Raw genomic sequence first — 26134 nt, forward strand, 5'->3', positions numbered from 1 at the left:
TTTATTTTCAAAATATAGCCTGGCCCCCACAAGGTCTGAGGGACAGTGGACCGGCCCCCTGCTGGAAAAGTTTGCTGACCCTATTTACATTGTAAACAGATTTGGTGAAGCTGAAAAATGCCAAATCACTTTAAAAAAACAACAACCACATTTATCAAGGGCTTGGCAGCTTATTAATCATTCCTTTAGAAAATCTGTTTTTACTTGCAGGGCTTTGACGGCAAACAGTACTTTATTGGTTAAAGGCCAGGGCTACATTTCACTACCACATTACTAGCCAGTGTAGTCCTGTGCTTTTCTGCCATTTATTAATGCAGCAGGTTTCCTACAATTCAGTCTAAAAATAGAACCGGTTATGTGAATTACATGACATTTGTGCCTGAGCTGAAGTGAAGAAATGAGATTATTTCGTATGAACCTAGAAGCAGGTTACAGAAGCAGTTGAGCTTTGCCTTACATTGTTACTTCTTCTTTTTTTACATGATTGCAGGCATGTATATTATACTTTAAGTTGCAAGCTTTAATCAGTTTAACTGATAGATGAATCAACTAAACTTCAGTTGATTAATTGACAAGGCCCAGTTTCATCCATTGAGCACATAATTTCATCAGAGGGCTATCATGATATTCATGATAAATGTTAGAGACTGTTTTGTTTTGGTGCATTATTGTTAATGTGAGATGAAAATGAAAATATTCATGATAGATGTGACTTATTCCTACTGGGTGGTAGTTTTTTTAAAGTTATCTTACATTTCATATGTATAACATTTACATGTTTTTATTTATGTATTTATTTTCTTATTTAAGTATTTGTATATCACTTTTCTTAAAAAAATAATAATCAGAAAGCAGCTTCTATAAGTCCTACAGCAAAATTAAAGAATAAAAAAATGAAATGTCAGCAATAAAACAATAAAATGCAATAAAAATCCTATTATATAAACATCATAGAAGAATTGAGCAATATTAAAATGTAAACATACATACCGTATTTTCCGCCCTATAGGACGCACCGGCCCATAGGGCGCACCTAGTTTTTTTTGGGGGGGGATAAAGGGGGGGAATTATTATTTTTTTCCTCAGGCGTGGGGCTGGGGCGGGGGAAGCCCGAGCTTCCCCCGACCCCAGCTCCCAGAACAGGAAGCTCTCCGCAAGCCCGAGCTTCCCCCGACCCCAGCCCCCAGAACGCGACCCAGAGCGATGCCGAAGCTGCGTGAAGCTTTGGCATCGCTCTGGGAGCTTGCGGGGCTGGGGGAGGGGGAAGCGCCTCCCTGCTGTGGGGGGCCAGATAGTCCTAACCAATGCCTAAGCAACCACTCACATTCATGTATGTTAATAAAGTTGTGGCCAAAATTATGCCAAAACCCTTAAACAAAAATTCTGTGTGATGTGTTCTTTATTTAGGGGGGGGGTGTCTTGGGGACCTCAACACGCAATTCATCTTTTATGCGATGTGGGTGCAGAATGAGTGCATTCCACCTTTAAAGTACGGCCGTGTGTGCAGGTCCTGCCTCCATGCTACAGATGCTCATCTGAGGAGAGTAATTTGGACCCCCAATAATCCTTCAGATCAAATCCACAGCTTTGGGGCTGCATTTGGCTTGAGGGAGAGGTCACAATTGGAGCACACCTGTTGAATCCCCTGTCTCTCATGTGCCTGTAGAGCGAGCGCATTTCATCGGAACGTTTTAAATTTGCCAAATTTCACTTTGCCTGAACGCTTTGAAGTGTACTTGAATTATTTTATTTTTTTATGACTGTCATTTGCTTTGGATCGGTGATGACCTGAATCAGACGAGCGGCTTTCTGGGAGTCCTTCCGCACTTCAGCAGGCTGCCAAGGACACACGTCAAAAGTGACAGTGGGAGCGTTTCTATAGTCCGAGTGGAAAGCTGCAAACAGATAAAGGTCTAATTGTTGCACAAATAGGAAAAGCTGGCAGTTTGCATATCAGAAGCATCAGGTGCTAGGATTTGAGTCAGAACTGCTGAATAGCGGATTGTTTGCCTTTTGGAGGAACTGAGAGGAAGGAAATGTCACACACGGACACCATGTGACGGGAAACAGCAAGCAGGGAAACCAACCTTTTTCCCGTGCTGTTTCCTTTAGATACCGTTTGCCCGGGAATCTCTGATAGGTCACAAAACATTTCCAAAAGGGAGTAGAAGAAAGCTTTTAAATCTGCAAAGGTAATCAGGCTGCCATCGCTGAATGGTGATACTTTGAACCAGCTTCGTATAAGAAAGGAGAGCACTGGTTGTAGCAAATTTAAAGGACCAAAAGCAAGTTTAAATAAATATTATCTGGGGACCAATAAATAAGCTTCTGAATTTTGCATTCTGGTCAGACTTACATTGCTTGTATCAGCCAAGTCAACAGTAGGTTTCAGATTTAGGGCTTAATTCCACAGAAGAGTCCCTATTGTCTATGCAAGTGATCTGAGGTTCAATTCCAGATATCTCTAGTTAAAAGGAAGTCAGGCAGCAGAGTGAAGACATGGGCCTATTGGACCATAGGCAATGCACAGCCTGAGGGACACTTGTCATGTTCACACTTTAAATCTCCAGATCATGTACACCATGGGTAGGCAAACTAAGGCCCAGGGGCCAGATCCGGCCCAATCACCTTATAAATCTGGCACACAGGCGGTCCGGGAATCAGCGTGTTTTTACATGAGTTGAATGTGTCCTTTTATTTAAAATGCATCTCTGGATTATTTGTGGGGCCTGCCTGGTGTTTTTACATGAGTAGAATGTGTGCTTTTATTTAAAATGCATCTCTTGGTTATTTGAGGGGCATAGGAATTCGTTCATTATTCCTTTTCCAAAATATAGTCTGGCCCCCACAAGGTCTGAGGGACAGTGGACCGGCCCCCTGCTGAAAAAGTTTGCTGAACCCTAATGTACACTTAAAAATCTTATGTGTAGAACATCAAAGTACATAATGTGGAGAGGCCTTTATGATATGTTACTCCCATGCCCCAAAACACTGTCAGTCTGTCTGTCTGTCTGTCTGTCTGTCTGTCTAATATTTCCCTCTGTCTCCCAATCTATTTCAATTTATGCATAAAACACTCAAGGTGGGGGGGGGGTGAGAGAGAGAGGGAGAAATCATTTCCAACCATCCGTTCCATGCAGCAAAATCCAGAACTCTATAATATCATGTAATACAATTATACATATCTAATCTGGTTGTGATATTAACTACTCTGTAAGGTAGGTCAGTATTTATATACCCAAACTGCAAATTCAGAACAGGGATGAAAGAGTGGGTAGCTATGGTCTTGTTTCTTTATATTTTATATATTTTACGCTTTCTTACCTCACTTTTCCAACTCCCACAAGCTGTCCAATGCCGCTTACAACTAAAATACTAAAATATAACCATACAGATTTGCTTTTCCAATAGCTAAACAAGCATTTCAGCACACAGAGAGAAGGAGAGAGAGAAAAGGAAAAGATAAAAACAAATCAGGCAGCAACCAGGCCTTGGGGCTTGTCAAATTGAAAAGCTTTCAGGTGATGTTTAAAGATGGTCAGCATGAGAACCAAAGAAACCTGGATGAGGAGTTTCACACTGTAGATTCTGCTAAAGAGAATACATTCTCATGTGCTATCATTAAAACTGAGCCTCAAAAGGCAGTGAAATGCAAAGAAGGGGGCTCTGCTGATGAAATATATGGATTGATCGACTGGTTCATAGTAGGGAAGATGGCACTTAAGTATTCAGATCTCAACCTCACACAGATTAAAAAATGGTAGCCAACTCTACAGGCCTGGAATTGGAAGCCAGCATTGTTGGAATAAAAACGTAGGAAACTGATTCAGTCAGAATTCTCACTGCTGCATTCTGTCCTAACTGAAGTTTCTGAACAATTTTCCAAGGTAGTCGTACATAAGGTGTGCTACACTCATTTGATGATCTGAGGTCTGCATACGTCAAGCCACCTCTATTCCAGGAATGGATACCTAAACTGTATAAGCACACCCCTGGCCACAGCTACTACCTGGCTATTCAGGAACACTCGAAAATTGAAAACCTTATAGATAGATATAGATAGATATATCTTTATTGTCATTGCCCCCTTCGGGGACAACGAAATTACTTGACTGCTCCATAAAAACACTAATTAAACAATATAGTAAAATACAGCAAGGGAGATTAGATGACTTTCAGAGTCCGGGCTTCCCATTCAGGGCCGAGATCGCTCTAGAGAAGAAGCTGTTCTTAAGACGGCTCGTTCTTGTCTTCATCGTCCTGTATCTCCGTCCCGACGGCAAGAGCTTGAAGAGACAGTGACCAGGATGCGATGGATCTTTTACTATGCCCAGTGCCTTCCCATGGCACCCATGGGAGCCAGTGTGGTGTAGTGGTTAAGAGCGGTAGTCTTGTGATCTGGATAACCGGGTTCGCGTCTCCGCTCCTCCACATGCAGCTGCTGGGTGACCTTGGGCCAGTCACACTTTGAAGTCTCTCAGCCCCACTCACCTCACAGAGTGTTTGTTGTGGGGGAGGAAGGGAAAGGAGAATGTTAGCCGCTTTGAGACTCCTTAAAGGGAGTGAAAGGCGGGATATCAAATCCAAACTCTTCTTCTTCTTCTTCTACCTTGTGGCATAAATCTGCTCTAAGGTGGAGAGTGGGCAGCCAACAATGCTCTCTGCTGCCTTAACAACCCTGCACAACCCCATCCTGTCCTGGGTAGTACAGCTTCCGTACCACACACATAAGCCATAAGTGAGCACGCTCTCAATGGCACAGTGATAGAAGGCAAGCAGCAGTTTATCATTCAAGGGGAGCGTTACCACATGAAAAACAGACTGAAGCCCATCCCTGGATCAGCAATTCTCCTGACCAGTAGAGTCTCTGTCTTGTATGGCTTAAGTTTCAGTTTGTTGCTGAACCTGACCAGAGCAAATAATTCAGGGCAGTGGCTGTCTCCCAGACATATGATGAAAACGAGTGATGGGGGGGGTATCCTATTTTCCAGGGGCAGTCCCAGATTTACAGAAGCCATCCTGGTTTCTGATTTTATCTTAGAAGGTCGTCCCCCCCACCCCCCATTTTCATCCAAGAAACGGCAGAGGGTATGGTGTTATGTGGCCCCTGAACCAAGGAGATAAGTAACTATACAACCTGTAGAAGACATCTGAAGGCAGACCTGCATAGGGAAGTTTTTAAATGTTTTATTATGTTTTTAGATCTGTTGGAAGCTGCCCTGAGTGTCTGGGGCAATCCAGGCAGATGGGTGGGTTATAAATTTTATTATTATTATTGATGTCTCTGTTTTCATTGGAGAAATGTTGGAGGGTATGATGGCACCGTACTCCAAATTTCCAGATGGCCTCCCTCAGTGGTTTTGTGCAAATATTAAAGAGCATGGAGGGCAGGAAAGAATTCTGCAAGCCAAGCACCACTTTTGGAATCTACCCTCTATGAAGGACTGGAACCAAGTCCTTTTGCAGCCAATGTACAGTAGGATAATTAATATAGTCTGAGAGGTTCAGCAAATCAGAGTCCCTCTACTTACTTTCTGGCAAAGATTTCAGAGTGGCCAATGCCATTTCAGTCAGAAAACTGCACTTGAAACTGTAGAAGTAGATGTAAATTCTGTCAGAACCATCTCAAGTTAGAGTAGCCACTACATACTTGAGCATGTTGATCTAACATGGGGCATTGGAGAGCTAGCGAGATTCATAGCAAATATTACGACGGAGGTAAGATTTTAAACTAGTGTCTTACCAGCTACAATATACAAGCTATTTTAAAGTTTAAATTGAAGCTTTCAAAATGCAGTTTTAAGCTTAAAGTGCAGTTTGAGGATAGATGCATGTTAAATCCATACCCTCCAACATTTCTCCGATGAAAATAGGGACGACCTATTCAAATAATAATAATAATAATAATACTCCGCCCATCTGACTGAGTTGACCCAGACACTCTGGGCATCTTCCAACAGATCTAAAAACATAATAAAACATAGGACATTAAAAAACTTCCCTATACAGGGCTGCCTCCAGATGTCTTCTAATGGTAATTTCATTACTTATCTCCTTGGCTCGGTGGTCACATAATTCCATACTCTCGAACATTTCTCTGATGAAAATAGGGACAGCCTAAGGAAAAGCAGGACGTGGGTGGCGCTGTGGATTAAGCCACAGAGCCTAGGGCTTGCCAATCAGAAGGTCGGCAGTTCAAATCCCTGCGATGGGGTGAGCTCCCATTGTTCAGTCCCTGCTCCTGCCAACCTAGCAGTTCGAAAGCACTCAGTGCAAGTAGATAAATAGGTACCGCTCCAGCGGGAAGGTAAACGGCGTTTCCGTGTGCTGCTCTGGTTCGCCAGAAGCGGCTTAGTCATGCTGGCCACATGACCCGGAAGCTGTACGCCGGCTCCCTTGGCCAATAAAGCGAGATGAGCGCCGCAACCCCAGAGTCAGCCACGACTGGACCTAATGGTCAGGGGTCCCCTTTAAGGAAAAGCAGAACATTCCAGGATCAAATGAGAAACTGGAATAGTTTCTGAAAATTGGGGACAGTCCCTGGAAAATAGGGGCACTTTCGGTCTGTAACGCCTATGCTAAAATTTAGAGTCTAGATGGCTTGTTAAACATCTATCTGTTTCCACATTCTGTTTGTGATGTACAGAATAGATAATAATCAGTGGTTTAGTCTGAGAAGGTAATCTTAAATATTTCTCTGAACTCTGGTTTAGAGGCTTCAACCATCTGAAGTCACATGTATTTATTTTATTTATGAATTGTTTCCCATGAGACACCCCAGAGTGATTTGCAATGTATAAATTTATAAAACAGTTACATATAAACAGTTAAAACGGTTGTGTATATGAAAACAATTTAACAACTATATTTATTTATTGATATAAACAATTATAAACAGCACGCACATAGAACCAACTCAAGTCCAACACAGTTACCAACTGGAATGAAGATCTCCATCTTTATTCCAGATTCTGCAAAGACATTAAAGAATATTTTTGCCTGGAAAATAGTCCTTCTTGGGGCAATTTTGGTGTAATGTAGTTTGCATCCCTTATTAGGAAAAACTTCATAGATACACAATCCATACACTCTTATTGGTATGATCCAGCTCATGCACTGCCAGTAGACTGCATCTAGTTTAAGCAATATACAGAATTTTTGATGCTTTTTTAGGATTTAAGGGCTGTTTGCATTCTAGGTTTTCAATTTAACAACTTACAGGATTTTAAGGGGAAAATAATACTTTCAAGAAATACGCTGAATATACTTGCCATATGGCATGCATATTACTTTTTTAAAAACACACTGTATTCCTTGCTTAAAATGCAAAGGCCAACCAAAATGAATTAGCTCACTTGAAAGTAATTTGCATTTATCTTCCACCATAACAAGCCAAGTGAGGGTTTAGGTTCCTTAGCTGAGTTATTTCTGCCACCTGGTGCCCAGAACTGGTAGAATTACAGATGTAAAGAATGTGTCTGATAGAAATATAGGAATGATTGAAGACAACCAAAATATGAATGAATATAACCAACAGAGAATGTAAATATTAGTTGTGTGCTCCAAAAACTGATCTATGCTTATATGAAATCCCAGCTGGCTACAGAAAAACTAGCAGACATAATACATTGCAAGATTGATCTGTTTATTAATTATAACTCCAGACCAGAGCTGGACATTTTTATTATGGCAGCAAAATGTTTCTGTATATAGATCTGTAAATAAAAGTTAGTACATAAACTTGGAGATCTGGGTTATTTTAGGACAACCTTATTATCTGAGTTTCGCTCGTGTGATATGTTTGCTAATCATAAATGGAGCATTAAAAAAAAATGTTCGGCAACAGACAGGGCAAAAAACACACAATTGCTATAAAAATACAAAACTGGCGATCCAACACTACAACCATACAATCTAAATTGAAAGAGAAAAGTCCGCAGCAAATACTAGGCAACATTTCTCAAGTGAATTCTCCAAAGAAGGATTGCTGTGAAGTACCAAACTGATTTTTCTGGGCAGCCCTTTCCAGAAATAGGCTCCCTCAGCTCAGAGGGCCTAGGTAGTCACCACCTACCTCACCTCAGAATATGGAGGCACTCATACCTGTTGAATGGGCAGCTTTCTGCCAGAGAAGACCATCTTTTGAATCCCAAGACGTTAGGACTTAGGGCAAAACAAATGTTGCAGAATGAGGGTCAAACCCTGAGGTGGTAGCATAGATTGCACCATCACTTCAGGTTGCAGTTGGGAAACCACCTTTAGTTATTAGGTAAAAAGAAAAGAAAAGTAGATTTCTAGATGTTTCAGAAAAGTTCAAAGCAGAAGATCCCCCCCCCCACCCATGAACATCCAGGGATGCTCTATTAGGCTGAAATCCTCCTCATAATGGGTGAGTTAAAATCTGAGGCTGGTGAACAATAGCTGGAATGGCTAGATAATAATAATAATAAATTTTTATTTATACCCCGCCCTCCCCAGCAAAGACTGGGCTCAGGGCGGCTAACACCGAATATAAATACAGTAAAAACGTTCAAAACAAAACAAAAAAACACCAGACAAACAGTTGATTAAAATATAAGTTAGAATACAGTTTAAAATGCAGCCTCGTTTTAGTGGTAGCCTATAGATCAAATCCATAAGGGGAGAAAACGTCAAATATTCACCAGGGCCAACTATCCATGCTGGTGCTACACGGGCCAGCAAAAAGAGCCGAGTGAAAATTTATATGCAAATCCCATATAAGGGGTTACATTAAAATAAATAAATAAATAAATAAATAAATAAATAGGGGGTGGGGGGTGGGGGGTTAGACTGAGTCCAGCCCAAAGGCCCTGTGGAAAGATATCAAATCCCACAGGACCCTAGTCTCTTGTGACAGAGCGTTCCACCAGATAAGGGCCAGAGCTGAAAAGGCCCTGGCCCTAGCTGAGGCCAATCTAACCTGCTTGGGGCTCAGGACTTCCAAAGTGTTGTTATTTGTGGACCTTAAGGTCCTCCGCGGGGCAGGAGATCCCGTAGGTACGAGGGTCCTAGGCCGCATAGGGCTTTAAAAAGGAAAGAAAAACGAAGCCCTCTTCACTCCCTAGAACCCGCATGTTCCTTGTATGTGTGAGCCCTGAGCAGACCAGCACCTCCTCGCTTCACCCCACTTCTGGTGTGCTCACCCTTCTGACATCCGTGAAGTTAGAGTGGGAAGGACGGTAAAAGGGGGACAATCAGAGAAATGGAAAGAAAGAGAACTGGGAAGACGGAGGCAAGGAGTAAAAAGATGGTGGAAGCTAATTATAGAAATAGGGCTGGATAGGAATGGGAAAAGGAAGAGTCTTTCAGGGTCAGAGAAGGGAGTCGCATAGCAGAATGAATGGACAGATTGCAGAGGACTAAGACTAAGGGGACAGACTGAGGAATGCAGCGTTTCTGAAAGCACAGGTTGCAAACAGAAAGAGATGCATAAACCTGTGTGTAACAAAAAGTAAAATGAAAATTGTAGGCAAGGAGAAATAAGTTAGGCTTGAGATATGAATATGTTATATTCTGTATGTTTCCTTCCATTCTTTATACACCTGTACAACAGATTAGCACAGGTTACGGTATTCTCCAGGAGATATGCATTTCCATAAGGAAAAAAACACCTCCCAAATAAATTTATTAGAACCAACCAAAATGTCACAAAATAGGGAGCAAGCATTTGAGTTTCCAACAACTCTTAATCTGTTAAGATGTTGCACAAAGCTGGAAAGGGGGGGGGGATAAAAAGCAAAAAAGTTATGGCCATAGTGTCGGTTCTTAGACTCAGTTCCGATATGAAAACTGCAGACTATAGAAGTCTCCATGTGTCAGCTTGCACAGCTAGAATTCTGGGGCAAAGAAGCAATGGCTACCGCCTGTTTTTGAAAGCGCAAGCGCTGGCTATTACCCCAACCTCATCTGCTCAGAATACAACTCAAGCCAGAGAAGAAATTGAGTTGTCCTGCTCACCTCATATTTGACGCAAAGCTGCATTCTAGATTCCTGAGCCCAGAAATGTGAGATTCAACAGCGTCACTGCTTGAAATGCATATCACATAAGTCTCTGTTTAGCAGAAAGCATAGGAGCCAGAGACTAGGGCGATAAGCTGAGTTTCAATTCAGACTAGAAGTATGTTTTTCAGCAAATGCAATTCCTTTTAAATTTGCTTCCCTGCCTCCTTTCTTTTTGCAGTTGTGTGTAATATTGGAGCCAATGCAAGAATTGATGTCAAGGCATAAAACCTATAATTTAAGTCCTCGAGATTGCCTGAAAACATGCTTGTTTCAGAAATGGCAGAGGATGGTGGCACCTCCAGGTATGAACCTGTACATTTCCCATAGACCTTTGAGAGAGTCCTCGCCACAGAAATGTTAGCTCTGGCCAGATCCGTGTCGACCCATCACTTGGTCAGCTAACACTATGCATTGCCAGATGTAGTAATTAATTGGCTTAAGGTGTCAGGATCAGGTCCCCTTTGGCAGCAGAATCAGCAGCAGCCATTGTCCCAGTGGAAGATGGAGGATGACTGATGGGTGTCTGTGAGGAGAATCTGCTCTGAAGAGGAGCTATGAGGTGAACGACTCCACTTCATACCACCTCAGGGAGCTATTTGGGTTAGAGATCTATGAATGGTTAGAATTCTCTATCGGAACCATACCCCGTAATTTAAATTTGCTAACGTGTTCTAGGCTAACGTGTCCAGTGTTTAGCAGATTCATTAAGCACGTGGGAATTTTAAACAGAGAATGCCGTTGCTTGTCACTCTCATTTCCCTGCACACGCTGAGAGCTGTCACTCATTTTCTCTCCCGTGTGTCTACTGTAGCAGAGCCTACAAGGCAGCCAGCAACCAAACGGAGGAAAAGGAAAAACTCCACCAGCAGCACGTCCAATAGCAGTGCCGGGAACAACGCCAACAGTACCAACAGCAAGAAAAAGGCGGCGGCAGCTGCAAACCTGAGTCTTTCAAGTCAGGTACCTGTAAGTCTCACCTTCCTATTAGGCCTCCATATAAGATGACAACCACACACACACACACACACACACAATTCACCTAGGCCAAGAGCCAGGCAACCATAAAATGGTTTCTGCATGTGTACTGCACATTTTAGTCCCCCCTCACTAAACGGCATTTCTGTATTCAGCCCAGAAATGCTTCCATTCACTTCTCTGTAAATGAGGAAAGTAAAGCTGTTAAATGTAAAGGCAATTCATAGGCTGCAGATGACCACTTTGTGCTAGAAAAGTGGCTAAGTCAGTGGCTCCTGATCCTAGACAGTGCTGAGTACAGTGGTACCTCAGGTTAAGTACTTAATTCGTTCCGGAGGTCCATTCTTAACCTGAAACTGTTCTTAACCTGAAGCACCACTTTAGCTAATGCGACCTCCTGCTGCTGCCGCGTCGCTGGAGCACAATTTCTGTTCTCATCCTGAAGCAAAGTTCTTAACCTGAAGCACTATTTCTGGGTTCGCGGAGGCTGTAACCTGAAGCGTATGTAACCTGAGGTACCACTGTGTTGTGAAAATTCTGTTCTTTGCATGTGCCATATACAGTGGTGCCCCGCAAGACGAATGCCTCGCAAGACGGAAAACCCGCAAGACGAAAGGGTTTTCCGTCTGCAGAGGCGCTTCGCAAGACGAAATTCCCTATGGGCTTGCTTCGCAAGACGAAAAATGACGGGAAAAAATGAATTTTTTTTCCCCTCCAAAACCCCTTATTCTGAATCGCTAAGCTGCTAAAAGCATTTTAGCAGCAAAACCGCTAATCCCCCACCCCTTAAAAAGCCGTTTTTAGCCCTTAAAATGTCAATAGCGCTAATAGCGCTACTCCGTCAATGGGCATGCTTCGCAAGACGAAAAAACCGCAAGACGAAAAGACTCCCGGAACGGATTCTTTTCCTCTTGCGAGGCACCACTGTACAGGTGTTCCTGTGAACATTCAGCAACAGGCTCTGCTGTCTGAAATTTCCCCAGGGGTTACCCAAAAGTACTTTTAAGCATAGCTTTGGAAGCATAATCGCTAAAAAATCACTTAAAACAAGAAAGTCGAGATTATCAGGGAAGTGTTTGCTGCACCTAGAGCTATGTTTTTCTTGCCTGAAACTGAGACACATCTGCACTCCTGGCATTACTGGTCAGCCCTCCTTCTCCTTCCAATTAGTCAATGATTACCCCCCCCCCCAAGAGACACGAGTGGTGCTGTGGTCTAAACCACAGAGCCTAGGACTTGCTGATCAGAAGGTTGGCGGTTCGAATCCCCACGACGGGGTGAGCTCCCATTGCTCGATCCCTGCTCCTGCCAACCTAGCAGTTCGAAAGCACGTCAAAGTGCAAGTAGATAAATAGGTACCACTCCGGTGGGAAGGTAAATGGTATTTCCGTGCTCTGCTCTGGTATGCCAGAAGTGGCTTAGTCATGCTGGCCACATGACCCGGAAGCTGTACATCGGCTCCCTCGGCCAGTAAAGCGAGATGAGTGCCGCAACCCCAGAGCCGTCCACGACTGGACCTAATGGTCAGGGGTTCCTTTACCTTTACCTTTACCCCCCCCCCATGACAAATTATGAGAAGAGAGTCTCCTTCTTGCCAGTGATAGCTGCAAAGGTATGCCGCAACAACAACAACATATTATTTATACCCTGCCCATCTGGCTAGGTTTCCCCAGTCACTCTTGGTGGCTCCCAACAGAATATTATTATTATTATTATTATTAATAAAAATAATAAAGCGAGAAAACATAAGACCAAAAAGACACTAATATGTAATACATTAAAAACTTCCCTAAACAGGGCTTCCTTCAGGTGTCTTCTAAAAGTCAGATAGTTGTTTATTTCCTTGACATCTGATGGGAGGGCGTTCCACAGGGCGGGCACCACTACCGAGAAGGCCCTCTGCCTGGTTCCCTGTAACTTCTCTTCTCGTAGTGAGGGATCCGCCAGAAGCCCCTTGGAGCTATTTCCCAGTGTCAGGGCTGAACGATGGGGGTGGAGACGCTCCTTCCGGTATCCCCATGAGGAGCCTGTTGGACAAAGAGGACATTTCAGACATCTAGGAAATAATCTGATCATGGAAGAAAATGACTTCCCAACCCCCATCTAGGAGCTTCAGAAAATGAAGCTTTAGTTCTTTTTAAACAATCTAAGCCTCTCCCAAGATTTTGTTTGATTTACCTTCTATAATGAATATATTGTGGAAACTCTTAAGTCAGGTTTGCATCACACAGTGGTTGACCAACTCCATGAAATGTGTTGCTCTTTATGAAAAAGCTTTTTAAATTTTTTAGTGCGTTTAGAAACTGATGGTATTTTGAACTGTTGCCTGTTGTCCCATTTAGTTGGTTTGTCCTTCACTTGTTCCTTGATGCCCTGGCGTTAAGCCCTTTGATATTCCCCATTACTGGTCTGAGCAGGTGCCCCAGTCTCAATCAACTCCACATCCTCAGCTGTTTTGTAATCAAAAGCTGGCAACTATTTCCCCCAGATGTATATTTTCCATGCTCCAGGGATTAGGGACCTGCTGTTTGAATCAGTTTGTTTTAGGTGGGGGATAACACTAAACATTACTTGGAAGAGGCCATTTTCAAGTTCATCATCCGTACACAGATAGTGATTTTAAAAGTAGAATGGAAACATAATAATATTGATTATATTCATGAATAATCCATTCACCTTACAAGGTGGTTGGTTGTGTGCCATATTTACGATGCACCTGCACATTCTGTTTTTTATAACTCAACAAAGCTGCCATGGGGTTGTTTAAGGGTAAAAACAAAGAATTTTATCCACAGGTGTGGTAACGTAGAGAGTTCCAGCAGTACAGCTGCCTTTGGCCACACTAAAGCAAGCACAGCCTTCAAGTGGGGTCTTGCTCATAGCTGTCAACTTTTCCCATTTTTCAAGGGAAATTCCCTTATTCCGAATAGGATTCCTTGCATGAAAAGGGAAAATTTGACAGCTATGGTCTTGATGTGCTCCAAATTTTGCAAGCATAGAGCCACCTGTTCGTACACTGACTATTGCTGTTTGTAACCATGAAATGAGCAGATGTAGCTGAATCTTGCAAGCTGCTGTGACTAGCCCTTAGCTGTGTGTGTCCCCTGCAAAAGAAAGCCCTAGGGTTTAATTCTTGGATTCTGCTTCTCAATCCATGAGCAGGAGCTAGGAGCACTCCAACGCTGCAGCCTCAACCCTGGGAGGGATGGAGCCTTGTGTCATTCGACAACAGTAAACCCTACTGGCCAATTTAAGGAGAAGCATTGAGGGGCTGTAAAAGGAGTCACTTCCAGTCCTCTTCAGAGGTTGGTGGCTATTGCACTAGGGAGTTGAGATGACTTGGTGTGGAATTAATTGGCGGGTGTCTTTGGCATTGCTTTCCAAGGAGCAGAGGGTCCCACTGTGGGGCAGCAACAATGCAGCTAAGCCAAAGAAGTGGACGAAACTTCACTGAAATCAACTGGAACATTGAAATCCAGTTGATTTCAGGAGGACTTGACACAACTGGTTTCTCTGGATCAAGACCACAATGTGTTTTTTTCTCTTTCTCTCTCTTGATTGGTACATGGAATGAACACAGGGCATTTGCATCTTGTAGCGAAAGCTTTGCTATCTTTATAAGATCATATGCCAAGATGCAAAATAAAGCTGTGGTGTAGCTCCAAGGTGGACAATATAATCTAGCTAATGCAAGTAACCTGCTGCCATTGATTGTGGAAGTTAATAATACAAGTGGTTAAAATAAATCCTTCCGATAACCACTAGCAGTTGACAAGTTATGAAATGATCTATTCATTTAGTGGTACGTTACCATTCAAGCGTCCCTCAAAACTTTTGATTGTAAGGTAAAAAGGTAAAGGGCCCCTGAGTGGTTAAGTCCAGTCGAATTTGACAATGGAGTGTGGGCCTCATATCTGCTTTCAAGCTGAGGGAGCTGGCGTTTGTCCACAGACAGCTTTTCCGGGTCATGGGGCCAGCATAACTAAACCACTGCTGGTGCACAGAGGCCCGTGATGAGTTCCAGAGTGCACAGAAACACTGTTTACCTTCCTGCCAGAGCGGTACCTATTTATCTACTTGCACTGGCATGCTTTTGGACTGCTAGGTTGGCAGAAGCTGGGACAGAGCAACAGGAGCTCATCCTGTCATGTGGACTCGAACTGCCAACCTTCTGATCAGCAAGCCCATGAGGCTCCGTGGTTTAGACCACAGCGCCACCTGCTCCCTTGGTTTTGATTATGGACCTTGGCGGTGCATAAATGCTGTGGTTTTTGAGCTGTGTTCTCCAGAAGAGCAGTAATGACAGACGTGTCTCTGAAGGAACTTGCCCATCCATCTTCCCCTGCAGTGTGTAACCACAGGAGAGTGTTGGTGTGACCTCTCTGGCACACTCGCAGTTGCTTGCGAGGGGCCTAGTTAGACTGCCAGGACTGCACATGAACTTTGTGTGCTTCAGAACTTCCTGGGCAGTCTAGTCAAGGCAGAAAGAATTCTCGGAAGTTCGGAAGTTTGAAAACCACTGCATTCATGTATCACTGTGGATGAATAATTCCATGTTTTCCCTCATAAGTTCTTGAAAGGGCCTCCTGAGTGGGCATAGCTCCAGCTGCTCTCCAGCCTCAGTACCCACAACCTGCCCCACTCCAGAAACCCACAAAATGAGACATGACTGGCAACAATTTCTGCTAGATAAGTGAGCAGTTGTGTGCCCTACCCTCCACCGGGTATTCTGTATGGACTAAACTGGTGGTGATGCTCACGGGCCTAGGTGCCTTCAAATGGGGATTAATACCAGAAACACCATAACCAGACACTGGAGAGACCTGTCAGGAGTAAGTATGGACCGATGGTACCAAATAGTATGGGAAACAGCCCTACTAGAAAAATTAACCAATAAACTGAAACTGACACGGGGACAAACAGAAGAAGACACCTTTTGTGGCTCCCCTTTATCACATACACAGCCCAGCAAGACAATGACAATAATCCACCAACAGCATACAAATCAATATGGCTAACCTGATCCAAAACACCCACCCACCCCACTCACACACGAAAACAAAGATCACCACAGCCAATCACAAACCAACAACCATACCCTAGGCCAACCCCAACCTCTCTCACCACCAAAGGATTATAAGTGAACAGCACAAGCAACGCTGACACCAAACCCTACATACATTAAGCATAATAGAAACACCGCCACCCGACCCCCACCCCACCCCATCTTCCCCCCCTCCCCCCCCAATGTCTCAACAAATGAAACTGATTTGTAAAAATGTTACATGGAAAAAATACAAGAGACATTACACATACTTCTGTAAAACAAGAAATTAATTAATTAAGTAAGTAAGTAAGTAATAATAAATAAATAAATGGGGATTAATACCATGCCCAAGGAATGCAGAGAGATAAATCACAGACTGAACGACTCTGTATGTGGTTTACAAAAATTAATTAACAAATTACGACATTTTGACACCTTCTGATACATGAAATCTTAATAATATGTACAATGCCCAAATAATAATGACATGCGCAACTCAGTATCTCAAAGACAGTCAAAATATTCTTGAAATAAGTCCATGAGAACAACTCTATATGGATACTTGTGCTGGCATGATCCCAATGGAGCTCTGAGAACGAGATACTCAGATTTCGATCTCTGTTTTGTGAATCTTCTGGTTGGCCCGAAAAGGAACTCTAGATTACAGTATATATAGCATGTGTATAAGAACCTCATTCAATGCAAACTTCAGACAATGACAAAAATTCTCAGCATAAGGAAAACTCAATGCATTATTACACGTGCATACAAGGGCAATTCAGCGCTCCACTAAATAATTCAGCTCCAACCTTAGAATGGCACTGTGGGGATTAGGCAAATTGATGGAGCCACAGAGCTATGAACCACAAAATCAAAATGAAGCCTCTCTTCTGCTCACCGAAAACCAGTTTCCAGGGCAATAGCAGGAGAAGGCAATTGCCTTCAAACTTTGTTTGAGAGGACAGCTACTGTTTGAAACAGGATACTGGACTCCAGCAAGGCTCTTCTTATGAAGGCTCTTCTTATGCAAAGAAGTCCTGATTCACACTGTACTACCCTCTCTCCTTTTTTTTCCTTCGTTTTTTTGTAAATAATTTTTATTCAATTTTTCCAATATAAAATTTATACAATTCATACATCTTTTTTTATATCCATTCTCTTTTTTGACTTCCCTCAACTTGACTGATACTCCTTCCCTTCTTAATTTCTTACACATTTCTAAAACCTTACTTCTATTATTTTTATAAATTAAGTCTTATTTTACTCATATTCTAACGTTTCTTGTTACAGAGCTTCATTAAGGCTTACAAGCGTTATTTGATTTTCACTTAGTTTGAGCATATACTCTGTAAACTTTTCCCAATCTTCTATAAATCTCTGATCTCGTCGATTTCGGATCCTTCCCGTCAGTCTATCAAGTTCTGCATAGTCCATCATCTTCATTCTCCATTCTTCTAATTTAGGTATCTCCTCTTGCTTCCATTTCTGAGCCATCACCCTCTCTCCTTTTTTGAGAGGGAAGGATTGTAGAAGACCTGAGTCATCTGCCTTTAAACACATGGACCTCTCACTTTTGTTTGTCTCACAATTCCTTTTCACTGTCTTTTTATATACGGTAACCCCCCCCCCCCCGTCCTTCTGATGAAGGGCCAGCAAAAAAATCATCATCATCATCATCATCATCATCATCATCATCATCATCATTTTAATGCGACAAACCATGTGTTTTTAAATATTGCTCCATCTATCGGTCCTTCTAGGTTTGTTAATTAATTTTCAGGCCTCCCTCTGATTTCCTACCCTCACGCCGCAAAAATAAAAGGGGGGTTTTGTTTTGTTTTTAAACTATTTACGAACCTTCAATCTTGAAATCACATATGCTAATATTGTAATTAATTCTAGATATCCTGAATTTTAGAAGTAAGCCACCTCCACCTTGCAGTAGTTTGCAGAGAAAAGAAGACCACGAAAGCAACTCAGAATCACTCCTTTGTGATGCTGGTTTGGTCCTTGCACAGAATTTTCTCTTCTCTCTGCATTGAATCTCTCTACAAACTGTTGCAAACTGGTGGCAAGGCTGTACTTTAATTAACCACACCCCCTGTTTAATTAGTTGTTTAGGGTTTTGCTGTTGAAAATAATTTTGGTAAGATTTTTTTTTTAAAAAAAATACTTTATTTACCTTGAACACATTTTATAACATACAAAAGAAAATACCCACTTGCCCCCGGTGGGACTCTCTGCCTCTGTCCCAAGACACCCACAGTCTAAATGTCAGCAGACAGGTTGGCAAAGAGGAGAGGGAAGCAAAAGCACAGTTAATATCTCCAAGTGGAGAGAAACTTTCTTCTTCTTTTTTCATTTTTTTTTATTGATTTTCCAAAATTTTAAAACAAACAAACATAAATCTTAATTATACTTAATCCAATCTTAGTAACCTTGTTACGTGACTTCCTCAAATCCCCCAGCTGAATTTCAATGTATATCATTGTAACAGTTTTCCAAAACTAATTTTTTCATAAAATTAACTTAATCACTTAACATCTTTCTTTTCATTTTAAATTTAAACATGTTCTTCTCTAACATTGCATATTTAAATCCTAAGCCTATCTGGCATTTGCAAGTTTTTCCAATTAAGTTATCTTAACATATTTGACTAAATACTCTTTGAATTTCATCCATTCCTCCTGGTATTCCTCCTCCTTCTGGTCGTGGATTCTTCCGGTCAGGTCGGCCAGCTCCGAAAAGTCCATCATCTTCATCTGCCATTCCTCCACTGTTGGGACTTCTTGTGTTTTCCAATTCTTAGCTAACAAAATTCTAGCTGCAGTTGTGGCATAGAAAAACCATCTAACATATTTCTTGGGCAATTCCAAACCTGTTATTCCAAGAAGAAAGGCCTCTGGTTACTTAATAAATGTATATTTCAACATTTTTTTCAATTCATTATAAATCTTCTCCCAGAAGTTTTTCACCTTGGGGCAGGTCCACCACATATGATAAAAGGTACCTTCTTTTTCTTTACATTTCCAGCATAGGTTATCACTATTATGATATATCTTTGCTAATTTTACAGGAGTTAAGTACCATCTATGCATCATTTTCATAATGTTTTCCTTTAACACTGCATGCAATTAACTTGGACCCCCTTCCTCCACAACCTTTCCCAATCTTCAAACATTATGTCCCGCATCTCTTGCCCAATATGTCATTACAGATTTAACTTGTTCATCCTTTGTGTGCCACTCCACACAAGTTTAGACAAGTTTTTAACTTTTGAGTCCAACAACTCTGAGACTGGTTTTTCCGCTGGAGATATCTGTGGGGTTTTAGGCCTAGAGGTGGCACGTCAAAGATGTACTGACTGAGAAGGAGTTCAGGACATAAAAGGGCAAGCTGGGACAATAGGTAGAGTTCTTATAGATAATACTAGGATGTTCTGAGGCAGTTGGGGCTGACAGAATTGGTGGGAGATTCAGACACTATAGCATTTACAGATGAATTATTTTCACCATTCGGTCCCTTGCAGGGCTTGTTAAAATGTCTGTGTACAAATCTGAACTTCAGCGAGGGCTGAATCACAAGAGGCTTGCCAGCGACGTTGCGCCAATAATAATAATAATAATAATAATAATAATAATAATAATAATTTATTATTTATACCCCGCCCATCTGGCTGGGCTTCCGCAGCCACTCTGGGTGGCTTCCAAAAAAATTATTAAAATACTGTAATACATCAAACATTAAAAGCTTCCCTAATCAGGGCTGCCTTCAGATGTCTTCTAAAAGTCTGGTAGTTGTTATTCTCTTTGACATCTGGTGGGAGGGCGTTCCACAGGGAGGGCGCCACTACCAAGAAGGCCCTCTGCCTGGTTCCCTGTAACCTCACTTCTTGCAGCGAGGGAACCACCACAAGGCCCTCAGAGCTGGACCTCAGTGTCCGGCCTGGACGATGGGGGTGGAGACGCTCCTTCAGGTATACAGGACTGAGGCCATTTAGGGCTTTAAAGGTCAGCACCAACACTTTGAATTGTGCTCGGAAACGTACTGGGAGCCAATGTAGGTCTTTCACGACCGGTGTTATGTGGTCTCGGCGGCCATTCCCAGTCACCAGTGTAGCTGCCGCATTCTGGATTAGTTGTAGTTTCCAGGTCACCTTCAAAGGTAGCCCCAAAAGATATGCCCCATAGATAAGTCCTTTCCACTGAATGCTGTGGTTAGGGAATCTCCTTTAAGCCGTGAGCTCCAGAAATCCCTCTGGTTTCTGTTTGGCACTCTGTCTTAGTACTCCATGCTAGCTAAGGATCAGCAGAAAACCATCGATGTGCAGTTGTACTTGTGGTTATCTGAAAGGACTGTTTGCTCTCACAGCAGCAATGGGACAGATCCTTTTCTTCTTGCCCCTTCCGGCTTTTGACAACTGGTAGCTTCATCGGTGTAATTATAATTAGCGTTCCTGTCTTCCTTTTCATGGTACCAGCTGGACAGATTGGTCCTCTCATCGCACAGATTGGCAGCAGCATTGCCTACACACAGAGAGGTGACAAACACACCACAAAATAGCAGATGGCAGATCCAGGGCTTGTTGGCAATCAGGGTTTCTTTTTCCTTTTTGCTAATTACTTAATTAGTAATGCAAATTGTCAAATCAGTGTGAACATTGTTTTTGTGGGTTTTTTTTAAAAAAAACGCTCTACCTAAATTAATTACCATAATTAAGTGGTGAGATGTCAAGTGGGTTGCTTAGGGATAAGAGGTGCTGAGTTCTGTGTTCCAATGGTTGGTGCATTCAAAGTAGCATTTGTGAGCTTCATTTTAGCTGCCGTAGTCAATGGCTAGAGAAATAAAGCAGAGAACCTCTAGCATAATCCATCTGGAAGTTCTCCTCCACAAGCCCCCTTGAAATGAATGGGAGTATACATGAGGACAGCAACGGCTCCTCTTCATTTCAAGGGTATTTTGTGTGAGGGAAACTTACAGATAAAGTGTGCCTTTAATTTGAACGTCTAAGTGTTGACACTTCACTCCTTTGTTGCTTGAAAACCACAAAACCTGAAATAGAAGTAATTTACTGAATTGGAAAAGGGTCGCTGAAATCATTTTAAGCAACTGTTTAAATCCTTTCAGTGAAATATAATTTTTTTTTTAATGCACATTTTTTCCAGCTGTTACCTGCTATTGTCTGTATTTTGAACTTGAGGGTTAACAACAGACAAGAGATCTGAGCGGTAACAGAGTAGAATCCTACCACAAGTTTCTACATGCATAGGAAGAACACTTTGTTCCAATTTTTTTGTATAATAATTTTAGTCCATTTTAATTACAATAATTCAGTAGTTGCCGCATTAACACAATACCGAATCAAAATACAATCGAAAGAGCCCATTATCCCAACCAAATTAAATAATTTTGGGTGACTTCCCGTGTGCTGGGTTTCAGGGTACAAAGTTCTCATTTATTTCAGGTTCCATAATCTTGCTTAACCCAATTCCAACGGTTCTGATCTTGATCCTTTATTTCACTTTGTTCCATTTTTGAGTCTTACTATTATGAAGGGCACTGTACCAGTGCACTATATCAATGGGGCTTGCCTTCAGGGATGCTTCTATGAAATGGGTCACTGATAGACCAATGACTATGTTAGGCGTGGGCTTTTTCCCCAGACATCTTTATATAACAAGTTTTGGGTGCTTTCCACAGGATGTGATGGTAGTCGGTGAGCCAACGCTAATGGGGGGAGAATTTGGCGATGAAGACGAGCGGCTCATCACAAGGCTAGAGAACACGCAGTATGATGCAGCAAATGGCATGGACGATGACGAAGATTTCAACAATTCACCCGCGTTGGGGAACAACAGCCCGTGGAGCAGTAAAGCTCCTGCAAACCAAGAAACCAAGCCTGAGAACCCAACACCTCAGGCTTCCCAGTAAGTTGCCTGAAGCAAGTCACCGTTACTATATCGCAGCATCCTTTATGACGACAATAACTCCCAGTTTTCAACAGATATAGAACCTATTTCTAAATGTGTACAGCTCTATCTCTTTTTTTAAGTTAGGAAAATAATTTATCAGCTTCCAGACAGGCACCTTGGAAGCTCTTGCACATGACATGATACTGACACTGACCTCAGTGGAAAGAACTGAATATGTAAGTAGCACCTCATGAACATTGATTAAGACTCACATTTCAGTGGAATATTCTTCCCTACTATGACCCCCCCCCCTTTATCCTTTAAAGGCCATATCTAACAGAAGACCATTAGTGATCAGGATCTATTGGCCGTTTTAAAAACATGGTGAACAAAATACATCCTCTTTTCCAACTTGCTCCTGAGGAGGGGTGTGTGTGTGTGTACCTTGGATCTCAAATGCCTTGGTTCTTGAACAAATCAGCTCCCGAACAATCGAAACCCGGAAGTGAGTGTTCTGGTTTTCAAACGATTTTTGGAAGCCAAACGTCCGGCGTAGGTTCCCGCAGCTTCCGATTGGCTGCAGGACACTACTGCAGCCAATCAGAAATTGCGCCTTGGTTATTGAACGGTTCCGGGAGTCGAATGTACCTCCCAGAACGAATTCTGTTTGAGAACCAAGGTAGGACTGTGTGTGTGTGTGTGTGTTTACACACACACATGCAGTTTCCTTCCCAGGTTAGCCATTTTAAAGGGAGGAAACAAGATAGGATGGAATTTCGTTAAGAAGAAAAGCTGTGCCCTAATAGGTTTTGTGTTTAAGACCATGAGAACAGTGTCCATGAGACCATGTCCATGAGAACAGTGATTCTGCCTCTTAAAAATATGTTGCATAAAATGTACAAATATGAGCTTCCTGGACTATCAGTGTTACAAATCCAACCGCCCACACATTGCTTGTTACAAAGTACAATTCATGAAATAAAAAATTATAAGGCCAGCAATATTGACTGATCGGAAGGAAATTGAAATCTGATGCAGACTTGGTTCTGATCCAAAGAAAATTGAAATCCCACGGAGGGGCTGTTCAGCAAACAGCATCCTTTAGACAAAGATAACAGGTGAGATTTCTGTCATGGGCTACGTGCATGAAAATCCGGCTGCTGGGTGGTAAAGAGGAGGCAGCTAGGGATATAATGGATTATTGCTCTTACCCAGATTGGGGCCTGTGCTGCTTTAGTGGTCCCTGGAGAATTAACTTCTTAATTGTTTCCTGGCACAAATTGAGGCTCTCTCTAGCCTTGTTTCTTCCCCTCGTTGGTGCTGCCCTCCATTTTTTATTCTAGCAATTTTAAAAGCCCACTGCTTTACATTAGCAAATGATTACAAAAGCACCAAGACAGCTAAAAATGTAGTTTTGTTTCATCAAAGACCGGAGGGGGGAGGGAATTGTGTGGAGAAAGACACCCATTCTATATGAGAGTTTATGCTTTGTAAAATTGCTGTGGAACTGAATTTTGAAAGCCATGTAATCCATTAATTTTGTGAGCAGTTTAAACAAAGACTATTTTTTGTGTTTTTATTATATCTTAAGTTTATTTTGTTGTTCTTTCATGCGATATTTCTTGTATAATACTTTTGTAAAGCCCTCCAAACTAATTTTTGATTCCAGTATATTTATGTGAAACTTTATAAAATAAACTAATTTTTTTTTCATTTACATATTAATATGTTCAATTCATCATGTAAAAAAAAAAAAATACAGCGAGTCAGTGTGTTATACGATACAACTGTATTTTATGTATGCTTTGCCAATATGTGTGCCAATAAACTGTGTTAACAGAAGGGCTTTGTGTGCTTCCTTATCAACAGAATAAAGTTAAAGGTACCCCTGCCCGTACGGGCCAGTCTTGACAGACTCTAGGGTTGTGCGCCCATCTCACTCAAGAGGCCGGGGGCCAGCGCTGTCCGAAGACACTTCCGGGTCACGTGGCCAGCGTGACATCGCTGCTCTGGCGAGCCAGAGCCGCACACGGAAACGCCGTTTACCTTCCCGCTAGTAAGCGGTCCCTATTTATCTACTTGCCCCCGGGAGTGCTTTCGAACTGCTAGGTTGGCAGGTGCTGGGACCGAACGACGGGAGCGCACCCCGCCGCGGGGATTCGAACCGCCGACCTTTCGATCGGCAAGCCCTAGGCACTGAGGCTTTTACCCACAGCGCCACCCGCGTCCCTTTTATCAACAGAATACACACGCGTTATTTTACCAGGGTGAAATATTTGAGCCACCCATTTTCGTTTTTGTATAGCACATGTTTCTTCTAATGACTTTTATGAACTTACGGAAGAGAATCAACCATTAAAATGTGAATTTATAACAGTATTACAAAAAATTAGGATGCTGCAGAGGAAAGTTCAGAGAACTCTCCGTGCGTTTGTCATTTGAATTCTACTCAATATTGATCCACAGCAGATTCCAATGTATAGTTAGCAGAGTAAAAACTTAAACACGTTACAGGATTCCCAAAAAATAGACCAGAGGCAATTGTATTTAATCCAGCAGAGCTTTACTGCTGCTGAAGGCAAATGAGCACAATGGTCACAAATCCAATACGTTCAGGATTGGCACTGTCCATAAGAAATCCATTTGCAGCAGACTTAACTCAAACTTAAAATAACTTATTGTAAGTCTAAACCTTAACGCTAAGCGTACCATGTACAGAACACCACACCTGAAGGAAAAGAGATAGAAAGAGAAAGTGAAACTCTGGCTCCTTCTGGCCTTACTTTTATAGTCAGCGAGACCTTTGCAAAAGAGATAAGCCAACCAGTTTAAGCCAGCTGTACTCAGCTTCTCTGAAGGAATATCCCAAACATCATGAACTTTCTGCTTGTTTCTTTCATACAGAAAAGCTTCCAGAACCCTCTTGAATTAAGTAGAATAGGAAAGATCTCTACACATCAGATCAAAAGAAATGCAAACTGACAGCATAACTTATATGTAATACAGGGTCATGAATTGAAGCCACACAGTGGATTTGCAAAGGACTTACATGTGAAGTCCAATGTTTATAGGTCTCAGTATATCCTGGTTGTAGCCCAGATGATTTTTCCTTCGATTTTTAGCTTGCTTTTTAGGTTGATTCCAAGCTTGGGCAATCTCACACATCCCCTGGTCAAAAGCAGGGACTGGAACGAGGCATTAATGGTTATCCATAATGTGGCAGTATTGAGTTTGCATTGGATTGCAATACATTGTATTGTATTGCATTGCATTGTATTGAGTTACAGGGAACCAGGCAGAGGGCCTTCTCAGTAGTGGCACCCGCCCTGTGGAACACCCTCCCACCAGATGTCAAAGAGAAAAATAACTAACAAACTTTTAGAAGACATCTGAAGGCAGCCCTGTTTAGGGAAGCTTTTAATGTTTAATAGGTTATTGTATTTTAGTGTTCTGTTGGATGCCGCCCAGAGTGGCTGCGGAAACCCAGCCAGATGGGCGGGGTATAAATAAATTATTATTATTATTATTATTATTATTATTATTAATTCTCGTTTTCTATATGTTACCTGCGTGACAACTTTGTGAGGTTGGCCGGGCTGAGAGACAATGGCTGACTGGTGACTTTAACCCTAATATCACAGTTCCTAGTCGACTTAGCAACCTTCCACCTTATTCCCTGTTCTGGAAAGAAGATGCACAAGTAAATAAGCTGCAAGGAGGAGAATAATCTTTTCCCATAGGTTTGGGCATTTGTGGAGGCCCTTGTTAAGAATCCTGTGTTGCACCTTTAAGATTAAGTATTTCTGGCTGCAATTCTGTACATCCTTACCTGGAAGCAATACCTGTGGACTCCAATGAGCCTTTCATCTGAGTAATGTATAGCTTTGGGGGCATGAACCTGCACTAGAAATTGTGGCAGCAATTCTGAGACAAGGTAAGATGCTTAGTTAGGTGTTAACTGGAACGTTTAAGTCTCCAATGTTTCTTTGCAAAGGAGGGGGAGAGCGAGACAATGAGAACAGGTGGAGATCTCAAAACTTTCCTCCCAGCAGAGAAGCAAGTGTGACGGCAGACACTTCTGCTGAACCAATGTTCAGTACAGTGGTGCCCCGCAAGACGAATGCCTCGCAAGACGGAAAACCCGCTAGACGAAAGGGTTTTCCGTTTTGGAGGTGCT

The 26134-nt window shown here is 42.3% G+C and overlaps 1 protein-coding gene across 5 annotated transcripts in view; it reads left to right on the plus strand.

The window, feature by feature from the left end:
* The window catches only part of LDB2 (LIM domain binding 2), a 227031-nt gene extending 203232 nt beyond the window's left edge, over window positions 1-23799 (plus strand). For 2 of the 5 annotated variants that reach the window (XM_083458406.1, XM_083458404.1), the window contains 4 exons: window positions 10202-10325; window positions 10835-10983; window positions 14161-14303; window positions 21746-23799. In XM_083458406.1, coding sequence (XP_083314532.1) covers window positions 10202-10325; window positions 10835-10983; window positions 14161-14265 — 378 coding nt within the window. In that variant the 3' untranslated portion in view covers window positions 14266-14303; window positions 21746-23799. Of the gene's footprint in view, window positions 1-10201; window positions 10326-10834; window positions 10990-14160; window positions 14304-21745 lie in introns of all 5 variants that reach the window. The other 3 variants (XM_083458402.1, XM_083458405.1, XM_083458403.1) reach the window with 2 other exon arrangements.
* Window positions 23800-26134: the final 2335 nt, after the last annotated feature.

The sequence above is a fragment of the Podarcis tiliguerta genome (genome assembly GCF_965153285.1).
Source record: "Podarcis tiliguerta genome assembly, chromosome: 9".
Taxonomy (NCBI): domain Eukaryota; kingdom Metazoa; phylum Chordata; class Lepidosauria; order Squamata; family Lacertidae; genus Podarcis; species Podarcis tiliguerta.